This window comes from Chiloscyllium plagiosum, unplaced genomic scaffold (assembly GCF_037043375.1).
Source record: "Chiloscyllium plagiosum isolate Xiang-an unplaced genomic scaffold, Cpla_swu_hap1 HiC_scaffold_10, whole genome shotgun sequence".
Lineage (NCBI taxonomy): Eukaryota > Metazoa > Chordata > Chondrichthyes > Orectolobiformes > Hemiscylliidae > Chiloscyllium > Chiloscyllium plagiosum.
The window spans coordinates 102613115-102625456 of record NW_028270148.1 but is presented as its reverse complement, the minus strand read 5'-3'; the positions used below and the strand labels follow the sequence as shown (position 1 = coordinate 102625456).

General features: G+C 39.7%; 1 protein-coding gene across 5 annotated transcripts in view; it reads left to right on the top strand.

The window, feature by feature from the left end:
- The window catches only part of ralgapa2 (Ral GTPase activating protein catalytic subunit alpha 2), a 562522-nt gene that overhangs the window by 336166 nt on the left and 214014 nt on the right, over positions 1 to 12342 (top strand). For all 5 annotated transcript variants that reach the window (XM_043696530.2, XM_043696527.2, XM_087991613.1 and 2 more), the window contains one exon: positions 5809 to 5967. In XM_043696530.2, coding sequence (XP_043552465.2) covers positions 5809 to 5967 — 159 coding nt within the window. The remainder of the gene's footprint in view (positions 1 to 5808; positions 5968 to 12342) is intronic.

Genomic DNA, 12342 nt, shown 5'->3' with positions numbered 1-12342 from the left:
TCAATAGCACAATTCAAAAGAAAACCACTTTTAGAAATTTGATGGAAATCATATTGTTATTTGTGGTTTAACTAAGTGGGTTTGAAATTTAAAAGTGTTGATGTGTTGAAAAAAGATCTCCCAGGTAAATGAATAGTGACCACATCAGTAAAGTTTCACCTCAGAAATGTGATAAGTCATAATTTAAGTGACAAAATGTGATTAGATTTTCAAAAGGCCAGTAGTCATGAAGTAAAAGTAGTTTTATGTAGCAAGGTTTGGTTAAATTCATTTCTGTGTATACATTGCCTGAATAAATGTAATTGCAACCAAAATTTCTTATGAGTAGACAGTCATAATTGCCTAATTGACTTAAGGATGTTGTTTCACGTCTTCCATGGAACTGCAACATCTGGCATCATTATGGTAAACTTTTGATCAGAACATATACTAAAGTGAAAATCAATTTGTGCATCAGCATGCTACAGTCCTCTGACTCTGTCTCTCCAAATCGCAGCAAATGGTTTTAAAAAAAAATGAGCTACAAAGACTGCTGAGATGATTTAGCTTATCAAAAAATGTTTAGTCGTGGTAAGCTCTCATTTTTCTTGTGTGTCTCCAACCTCATGCTGAACCCTGTACTCTTACGGTGGAAATTTGTTAGCTTTGTTAGATTGGATTTTTAGCAGCAACAGGGGTTGCAAGCTGTGACAGAGCTGTGCTATTGGATTTGTACAATTCATTTGGCTCCACGAACTGTAATTGCACTTATGTCTTACAAGGCTGTTTTAGCCTGAGGCAGGACTGGAGCAGGAAAACAAATTGGCAGGGTTACAGTAAGAGTGGAGTTGAATGAAAGGCGCACATTATCAGTCTACAGGCAATGCTATTCTTCCAGGAAGTTTCTTAGTTAATTTACAAATAAACCTCAGTTTTTGAGGAAGAGCATACTATAGCACAAACAAAGGGGGTGGTCAAGCTTCAGAGTCTGTGAGTAAAAGGACCACCATGCCTATTTGACAGCAGGAATTTTTCAATCAAATTGACGAATCCATTCTTGAGCCAGCTGGCTCCATAATGCAATTAACATGAGGGAGGTCAGGCTGTTGGGCGCAGTGCCTTGACCAGTGTCATCAGTGGTGTGCTCGCCACCCGGCTCACAGCCTGCAAAACAACTACAGCCACAATTCAGATGAGTAAGTGGGTTGTATGGCATACATCTAATTAAACAAGGACTTGATTTTTTTTTAGGACAACAGAATCAAGTTTGTTCTTGGTCTTGGCTGATAGTATCATACGTTATTATTCACATAGAAAATCAGAATTTGTTTTTGAGACTGGTCAGCACAGGATGAATGAATAATGAGGTTAAAAGGTAATTGAAGCCCTCTGTCTATCTCCTTTATTAAGAGAAAGAAATTGGGTGACTGACAAGCTGATCTCGATAAAGCAGCAATTCCGATGCTGCATGAGTATAAAAATCAGACTAGAAGGAGGAAAAAAAATGAGCAAAGTTCTTATGCTCAACAATTATTTGTACTTATTTGCTAGAAATGTCTTAAGTGTGACCAGGCTAGTATGGTGATATAATAGTTATAATCACCCTCCACTTGAACAGCACATGGATAACCATGCATTGTGAAAAGCCAGTAGATGCTCTGAGACTGCTTCTTGTGGATTTATACCCTCGCATCTATCACCATAATCTGTAATACAGCAATTAAATAATGGAAGGGAAAGAAACAAAATGGTTGAATAATACATTGAGTATCATGATTAAGTCAGCATCCACACTTCGAGTCATGGTGTTATCGAGCATAGAATCGGACCCTTCAATCCAATTTGTCCATGCTGACCAGATATTCTAAACTGGTCCAGTCTCATTTGCCAGCATTTGACCCATATTCCTCTAAACCCTTCCTATTTATGTACCCATTCAGATGCGTTTTAAGTGTTGAAATTGTACCACCACCACCTCTGGCAGCTCGTTCAAGACACGCACCAAGTTGCCCCTCAGGTCCTGTTTAAATCTTTCCTCTGTCACCTTATACCTATGCCCTCTTGTTTTAGACTTCCCTACGCTGGGAAAAAGATCTTAGCTATTCACCCTGTTCATGCCTCTCTTGATTTTATAAACCTCTGTAAGGTCACCCCTCAGCCTCTGATGCTCCAGGGAAAAAAAAGCACCAGCTTATTCAGCCTCTCCCTGTAGCTCCAACCTTCCAATTTCAGCAAAATCCTAGGAAATCTTTTCTAAATTTGTGTAATATAGTTATTATTTTGTTGCTACTGGAAATAAGCTTGCTGCCTGCGCCAGAATTTGACTGTTTCCCTAAAAGGTCAACGCGGGCCTTTTTGAGGGTTTGCATACAAGATAAAATGTTCCTGTCAGTCAAAAAAAGAATCCAGGCATCACTGGGTTGTTGTGTGAAATTGCTAATTAAATAAAGTCCAAATATTTTTGAGTTTATGCGAAAAATAAACTTGGGATTGTTGACCATATCACTTACAGAAAATCTAATTTTCTTTACCAACTGACAGCCAAATAACACTTTCAGACTACAATCACAAATGGGGTTCATTCAGAAATTAATCTAGCGGCAGCAAACTGCAAATGAAAGTACATGAATAAATTTCATTGTAATGTTTAGAATCTATTACAAAACAGTAAACAGAATTAATGTTATGTTTTTGATGTGGACTTGTGTGTGATGCAAATTTTTTTCATCAGGCCAAACTGAGCTTTCCAACAATCTCCACCCTTATGGCAAGACTAATAACTGTTGAACTTTGGACAGGCTCCACTCTATTACTTCTTTCACCAATGGGCTGACTCAATACCAGCATCAGATATCTCAGCTGAAATCACTGTTGCCACCTCTTAGGTTGTTGTGGTTCTGTTCGCCGAGCTGGAAGTTTTTGTTGCAAACGTTTCGTCCCCTGGCTAGGCGACATCATCAGTGCTTGGGAGCCTCCTGCGAAGCGCTTCTTTGATGTTTCCTCCGGTATTTATAGTGGTCTGTCCCTGCCGCTTCCAGTTGTCAGTTTCAGCTGTCCGCTGTAGTGGTTGGTATATTGGGTCCAGGTCGATGTGTTTGTTGATGGAGTTTGTGGATGAATGCCATGCCTCTAGGAATTCCCTGGCTGTTCTCTGTCTGGCTTGCCCTATGATAGTAGTGTTGTCCCAGTCGAATTCATGTTGCTTGTTGTCTGCGTGTGTGGCTACTAAGGATAGCTGGTCATGTCGTTTCGTGGCTAGTTGATGGTCAGCGGATCCAAACACTCTATACAATCAACACAGGAATTCTTGGACATCATCAGAAATATACACATAGACAAAGAAGAAACCATGATATCATTCGATGTGATGGCACTGTTCACTTCGATTGACAAAACCCTAGCCAGAGAAACAATAGCCAACCTACTGGACATACAGAACAGAAAACAGGACGCTGAACCTATCAACAAAGACGGCATACTTAAACTACTGGACTTGTGCCTCACAACACACTTCACATTCAACAACCAGATATACGAACAAATCAACGGAACACCCATGGGATCACCAATCTCGGGACTCATAGCAGAGACAGTTATGCAAAGGTTAGAACAAACAGTCCTACCACAAATTCAACCCAAACTCTGGGTCAGATATGTCGATGACACGTTTGTAATCATTAAAAACACGGAAATAGAAAAAACACACCGGATCATCAACGCCACACTCACAGGAATCCGATTCACGAGAGAAGAAGAAAAGGATAGCCAACTCCCATTCCTAGACGTGATGGTACAGAGAACACCGAACGGAGAATTCACTGCAAGGGTATACAGGAAAGCCACACACACCGACCAAGTCCTAAACTATGAAAGTAACCACCCCAACACACACAAACGAAGCTGCATCAGGACACTATTCAAAAGGGCCACAACACACTGCAGTACACCAGAACTACAAAAAGAAGAAGAGGAACACCTATACAAGGTATTCGCCAAAAACGGATACCCGCGCAACTTCATCAACAGATGCCTAAGAGAAAGACCACGGAATGAGGACATACCACAACCAAAAGGACTAGCCACACTACCATACATCAGGAGCATCTCGGAACTGACAGCCAGACTACTGCGACCCCTAGGACTCATAATGGCACACAAACCAACAGCCACGCTCAGACAACAACTCACCAGAACGAAGGACCCGATACCCAACATGAGCAAGACGAATGTAGTGTACAAAATACCATGCAAGGACTGCACAAAACACTATATAGGACAAACAGGAAGACAGCTAACAATCCGCATACATGAACATCAACTAGCCACGAAACGACACGACCAGCTATCCTTAGTAGCCACACACGCAGACAACAAGCAACATGAATTCGACTGGGACAACACTACTATAATAGGGCAAGCCAGACAGAGAACAGCCAGGGAATTCCGAGAGGCATGGCATTCATCCACAAACTCCATCAACAAACACATCAACGAGCACCCGAGCTACAAATCTTCGCACAAACTTTGAACCTCTTAGGTTCAGCATTTCGAACCAATTAGCTCCACTGCTCACGGTCTAGTAATCAAGTTTACAAACGAGTCGATTTCTCTGAATAGAAACGTCTGTAGCTACCTGCTCATCTACTGTCTCTTAACTAAATAATAGCCAGATGAAACAGTTCGGTTTCTTTGCAAACCATTTGTCACTGCATTTTCTTTTGACTCGGAGGTGACAGTGTTGGAACTGGGGTGTACAAAATTAAAAATCACACAACACCAGGTTATAGTCCAACAGGTTTATTTGGAAGCACTAGCTTTTGGAGCGCCACTCCTTCAAGTGGTTGTGGAGAATAAGATCATGCTCACAGAATTTATTGCAAAAGGACTGCAGTGTCATGGAGATGTGATACCGTAAACAACCTTAGATGAAAACAACATATCCCATTATAAAAGATGAAAGTTTTCATCAAAGATTGTTTACTGTGTCACATCTCCATGACATTGCACCACTTTGGCTATAAATTCTGTGAGCATGATCTTTTTCATCGGGGTGGTTATGGAGAATGAGTAGTGTCCCAAAAGCTAGTGCTTCCAAATAAACCTGCTGGACTATAACCTGGTGTTGTGTGATTTTTAGCATTTTCTTTTGTAAGGCATAAAGCATGAGAGCTTGCATTTTCAATAGCTTATCCATAACCATGCATATTCTTCCCATATAATAAAGCTTCAGTGAAGAATAATAATTCAAACATGATTTATTTTGAACTACAAACCCAATCCAGATAATATGCGTATTCCATCTTGTCTTGGTGCTCCGAGCCATAGCCTAATCATATCAATTAAAGCCATTACAATTGGCATCAAACACAAACTCCTAAAAAGGGATATTAAAAACCTGTTTTTTTTTTATTTTCACTGGGATTAAATTCTAAACAGTTATGAAATAGACATTTAAGATCAACTTAACTTTTGTCATTTCTAATTGAGCTTTCTTCCAATATTTAATACATCATCCAGGCTGAATATTATCAAAATACTATTTGAGCTATTGTATACTCTGAATATAACCATGTCCAAGTTATATTAGGTAATTAAGAACATAAATATTCATGTGCAAAAGCATTCTAAGAAATATTATAGAATTTGTCCTAATTAAAAAATGTATCAAACTAAATGTTTGAGGCAAACTAATTGGAAAAAGTTTTCACTTTTTAATGCTATGGAAATTATGACCATTGAGGCAAGTTAATTAAATTTGTGGATGTTGACCTCATAATAAAGCACTGATCATTACACCGCAATTAATCAAGAACCAATTTATCATTGCAGCTCCGTCACCTGGGAAATGATGAAGTTCACATCATCTGGTCTGAGCACACAAGGGACTACCGCAGGGGCATCATTCCTACAGATTTCGGTGATGTCTTAATCATCATCTATCCTATGAAAAACTGCATGTTCTACATTCAGATTTTAAAAAAGCCAGAAGTAAGTATAAGTTCATTGTACAGTATACTCCAACCGTCGATAAATCACAACGTGGTTCTTTTAGCCTCCATTAAATCATCAGCCAGTGTTGTTCTGGCAGGAGGCTTTCTGATTAATTCATAAGTAAATGTTTGATTGTGCTTTGCAGCTCAAAACAAGGGTTGGCATGGAATCAGCAGCTACTGTTCTTGAAAGGTGATAATATTTCATGCAGAAAGAAACCATTCAGCCCATTGCACCTGTACCAGCTCTGACACAGCTTATTCACTTGATCCCTTTTCTTCTTTTTTTTCTTGTACCATATTAAATGTTTCTTGTTGAAGTGTCTGACTGCTTAGCTTTCACAATTATAAAGAATTCTGCTTAGAATAATTTTACAGATGCTATGTCCCAACAGAACTGAAATTTTTGTAAACATCCCAGCGCTTCTCTTTGTTCTTCTGGCAGTTGTGACAATGCTGCACCTTTAACAAGGTTATGCTGTCCTTGGCTTTTCTTCTCACAGAGGTCGTGAAACACACTTTTCTCTGAAAAGTCTGCGTTTGAAGGGTTTTAGGGCCAATTTAATTATGGCTAACAGATACAAGCTTTTAAGTTTTTAAAAAAAAACTTGCACAGTGAAAGGGAAGTGGCCAGTTCTCCCAGCTCAACTTATCTGTGGTTTGGTTTTTAGCAGTAGTGTTTGGAAGCTGCTGGATCCAACAAAGCAAGTCCTTGCTGATCCTCCCTCTCTTTGACCTCTCTCTTGTAAGACCCCGTGTTTGATTTTACCTTTTGTACCAAAGGGTATTTATGGGGATTGTTGCAAGTATTTGGAACAGCATCATTTAGTTGGTATAATTTGTTGGGTTTTCAGATAGGTATAAGTTATTCAGTATTCTTTCTGTTTTGTTTGTATTTTATTCAGTAATCTTGTAAATAAATTCTGATTTCTTTACAACTACTTGGTTTGACCAACTGCATCCCTCCTGGAATATCCGCAATACACCTGCTTAAAACAGCTAGCAAAGTTAGCATCTGGGCCACTTTCTTGAAATGGTTTGAGGGGGTCTGACCTGGTCCACAACAGTAAAAATGAATTTATGCCTTCTATTTACTGAAACACTACCCAATGAAAAACCTTTGACCAAGTGATTCACATCTGCTGTCAATTATTATTCCAATTAGAGTAGTTTTGTTTTCTCCCAACTCCATACATAACTAGAGCCTCTCATTTCTTGTATTGTATTAGCTGTCCATCCAGCAGGGAGTCACTACCATAATGATTTAATGTTATCATTTCAGAAATGTTGTGTCTTCATTTATCTTACAAAAGCTTCATTTCCCAGGAGAGTACTTCATGATTTGGAAATTGTGACTGTTAGTCTGCCCGTTAAGGTTGCACATGGACAAGGATCTAAAGTAGGCCATGCAGCCCTTTGAGCTTGCTCAGCCATTCGATAAGATCAGAACTGATCTAATTTTAATCTCAAATTCACATTCTTGTGTACTCAGTTTATCTTTTGTTGTCTTGATGATCAAGAATCTATTTGCTTCTGTCTTAAAAATGTTTAAAGGTCCTGTATCTACTGTCCTTTTGAGGAATGGAATTCTAAAGACTCTCAACTCTTAGAAAAAGCAATCCTCATCTTTAAATGGGCAATCCCTTATTTGTAAACTATGACCTTAGTTCTAGTTTTGCCCAGAAGAGGAAGTATCCTTTCCACATCCACTTGGTCAAACTCCCTCAAGATCCTATGTTGCAATTAAGTAATCTCTTGAGTTTTCTGTATTCCAGAGGATGCAGGCCTTGCCTGTTTAGCATTTCCTTCTAAGGCAATGTATTCATTCCAGGTGTTAGTCTAGTAAACCTTCTCTGAACTGCTTCCAATGCATTAACAGGCTCCCATAAAAACAGTGACCAGAACTGCACAGAGTACTCCAGACATGGTCTCACCAATGCTCTGTGTGATTGAAACAGAAACTCCCTACTCTTGCATTCTATTTCTGTCTCAATAAAACATAACAACATTATATTACCTTTCCTAATTAAGTACTGTACCTACAGACCAACCTTTTGGAATTAATGCACTGGGATATCCAGATGTGTCTGCATCGCACTGTTATCTCTGAGATAATGTGCTTTTTTAATTCTTTCTGCCAAAATGAACAATTTCACATTTCTCCATATTACACTCCATTCACCTCATCTTTGCTCACTCACTTAAACTAGCAATAACCCTTTGTAAGCTCCTTATGATGTGCTATTTGCAACTCGCTTTCTTGCCCTCTTTGTGTCATCAGCAAATTTAGCTTCTGCAACTTTGAATCCTTCATCCAAATCACTCATATAAATTGTGAAGAGTTGAGACTCTAGCACCAACCCCTTTGACACACCACTTGTAACAACTGCCAGTCTGAAAAGAACCATTTATTTATACTGTGTCCTGTTCGCTGATCGAACTTCAATTCATGCTAATATGTCACCTCCAACAACATGAACTTTCAATTTTGATGTGGCACCTTGTCAAATACTTTCTAGAAATCTAAATACAATATATCCACTGTTTCACCTTTATCCACAGCACAAGTTACTTCAGAAATCCAATAAATTAGTTAAACATGATTTCCCCTTGACAAAACCATGTTGGCTTTGCCTGGTTACCTTGAACTTGCCCAGGTGCCCTGTTACAATGTCTTTAATGATGGTTTTAGCATTTTCCCAACGACAGATGTTAAGTTAATGGCCTGTAGTTTCTTGCTTTCTGCCTCCCTCCATTGTCGAATAAAGGAGTCACATTAGTTATTTTCAAAGAGATTCATACAGATGTACAGCGTAGAAACAGGCCCTTTAGTCCAACTCGTCCAGGATGATCTGGCATCCTAAATTAATCTGATCCCATTTTCCAGCATTTGACACATATCTCTCTAAACCCTTCCTGTTCATATATCCATCCAGATGCCTTTTGAATGCTGTAATTGTACAAGTCTCCAGTACTTCCTCTGGCAGCATATTAGACTTTAAGAAAAACACTTAGCTGTTCCCCTGCTGTGAGCAGTCCTGAGGATTCTCCAAGTTTAGCTGTGAAATTCACTGTTTCTTTATTTTTCTTAGACCAAACTCTGATGTCCAGAGATACTTGTAACTAAACAGCTTAAGCAGTCAGCTGTGCAAGTTCACTGCCTGGTCAGTCAGCTGTGCAGGTTCCTTGCTCCTTTTTTCATCTCTCATGTGGTATCTGCTCTTTCTCTTCCTCCCATTTTAAACTAACGTTTTTTTGATATCTTCTCTTTCCAAAGTTACAAAACAGCGCTTTATAAAACAGTAATTACTACTCCAAGCGTTGGAGATAATCAGCTCCAACACTGAACAAAACCTCCAAAAAGGAGCATCTCTTACAGCCACAGTTTTCATCCATCCTCCATCCTGAATCTAATGAGTTTTGGAAAATGAAAACTTAAGGCATCAACTCTCATGCCTAATAATTCTCTGGGCATCAGAAGCCAGAGATTTGTCAGCTCATAAGTCTGACAATTTACTGCTTCTCTGGTAATTGTAATTTTCTTCAGTGTCTCCCTTTCAATTCCTGATTTACAGTTATTTCTTGGATGTTACTTGTATGCTGTTCATTGGCATCTCTTTATGATTTTTATAGGACCAAGACTTGTTACTGTTTTCTTATTTAAAAATCTGAAGACATTTTTCCTGTCCATCTGTTTTTATGTTTTGACTAGCTTTCTCTCCTACTTGAATGTTTCCTTCTTATTAATATTATGGTAATTCTTTGCATTTTTTAGTATTCAGTCCAATCTTCTGACTTGGCACGTATCTTTGCAAAATTATATATCTGTTCTTTGAGTTCCTAAATTTGACTTAGAACATAGAAAAATACAACACAGAACAGGCCCTTTGGCCCACGATGTTGTGCCGAGGTTTAATTCTAATGTGAAATATAGTAACTTAACCTACGCACCCCTCAACTCACTGCTATCCATGTGCATGTCCAGCAATCGCTTAAATGTCCCCAGTGACTCTGCTTCCACCACCACAGCTGGCAACGCATTCCATGCATTCACAACTCTCTGCATAAAGAACCTACCTCTGACATCTCCTTTATGTCTTCCTCCTAATATCTTCAAACTATGACTCCTCGTACCAGTTAAACCTGCCCTGGGGAAAATTCTCTGGCTATTGACTCTATCTATTCCACTCATCATCTTGTATATCTCGATCAGGTCTCCTCTCTTCCTCCTTCACTCCGGAGAGAAACATCCGAGCTTATTCAACCTTTCTTCATAAGGCAAGCCCTCAAGTCCAGGCAGCATCCTGGTAAGCCTTCTTTGCACCCTCTCCAAAGCCTCTGTATCTTTCTTCTCATAGGGCAACTAGAACTGGACACAATATTCCAAGTGTGGTCTCACCAGGGACTTGTAGAGCTGTAACAAAACCCCGTGGCTCTTAAACTTGATCCCCTGTTAATAAAAGCCAAACACCATATGATTTCTTAACAACCCTATCCACTTGGGTGGCAACTTTGAGGGATCTATGTACTTGCACATCCAGATCCTTCTGTTCCTCCACTCTGCCAAGAATCCTGTCTTTAATCCTATATTCAGCATTCACGTTCGACCTTCCAAAATGCATCACTTCATATTTATCCAGGTTGAACTCCATCTGCCATTTCTCAACCCAGCTCTGCATCCTGTCTATGTCACGCTGCAGCCTGCAATAGCCCTCTATACTTTCGACGACACCTCCAACTTTAGTGTCATCTGCAAATTTACTAACCCACCCCTCAACCTCCTCATCCAAGGCATTTATAAAAACTACAAAGAGCAGAGACCTGAGAACAGAGCCCTGCGGGACACCACTCAAGACTGACCTCCAGGCAGAATACTTTCCATATACAACCATTCTCTGCCTTCTGTCAGCCAACCAATTCTGAATCCAGATAGCCAAATCTCCCTGTATCCCATACTTCCTGATTTTATGAATGAGCTTACCATGGGGAACCTTATCAAATGCCTTGCTGAAGTCCATATATGCCACATCCACCTTTGTTGACCTGTCTCGTCACCTCCTCAAAGAACTCAATAAGATTTGTGAGGCATGACCTGCCCCTCTCAAAGCTATGTTGATTGCCTTTAATCACACTATGCTTTGCCAAATAGTTATAAATCCTATCCCTCAGAATTCTTTTCAAAACTTTGCTGACCACAGACGTAAGACTGACTGGTCTGTAATTGTCAGAGATTTCCCTATTCCACTTCTTGAAAAGAGGAACAACATTCACCTCCTTCCAATCCTCCGGTACAACACCCATGGCTTAGCAACCTCCTTTCTTGCTTCCCGGAGCAGCCTAGGATAAATCTGATCTTGCCCTGGGACTTATCAATCTTAATATTTTCCAAAATTTCCAGCACATATTTCGTTCAGCGTGGATAGCAAGTCCGCCCCTTTGAATTTTTTGTATTTGGTGGAATGTATGTATCCTGCACTTTGTGGAATATTGTCAAGCACACAAAGCCTTGAAATCATCCAGTCTTCAGTAACGTGTTTGTGAAACCACAGGTAAATGTAAGTTGGTGTTACATCTATCTTGGGCCAGAAAACCAGAATTATAGTCAGATAAATTAATATTTTATGTACATTTCGAAATTAAATAGAAATAGCTATACAGCACTATGTTAGAATGTACAAATATAAATGCAAAACCTCTCAGGCTAGTACCTCTTCCCTGTTCGGCAGTGCCACTAGGGAGGCAGGGTGCTGTTCGTGCTATGTCACCCTGAGACCCAGGATTGAAGTCAACACCAGGTACAGATGAGTGAAACAGGTTTGGGATGAGAGGAGCATCAGTATAGTGAATGCAGGGGGCCAGCTCTCAGTGACCCCTCTCCATCAACACTTTTGGTTTGGTGGTGGGCAACCTTTGATCAGGCACCACCTGCCTTTGAACAAGGAATCTCACCTGAACACACATACAGTTGTTGTTGTGCAACCCATGTGGCAAACCATGCTTGCAGCTGGGTTAATACTCTTCAGTAGGCATTAATTGGATACTGGTAAGTCTTCCCACATGGACTTAACTGGAGTAGTCTCCACCATGCTCCCCTTAATGTGCCATAAGGAGGGCACAAAATTTTGCCTCAAGTATTTAATTTTGTTGAATGGGAGTAAAAGTTGTTTAATTTTCAAGTATTTTACATCATACTGGATATGTTCCATTTCTTATTGCTGAAGATTTCTCCAATCGGAAAGCAGGGATTTAAGATGATAGACAAAAGAACTTGAGACAATATGACATTTTTTTTGTGACATGTGGTTAGGATTGCAATGTACTGTTATGAATGCAGATTCAAAGTATCCTTCAAAAGGAAGTTAGAAAAGACTTG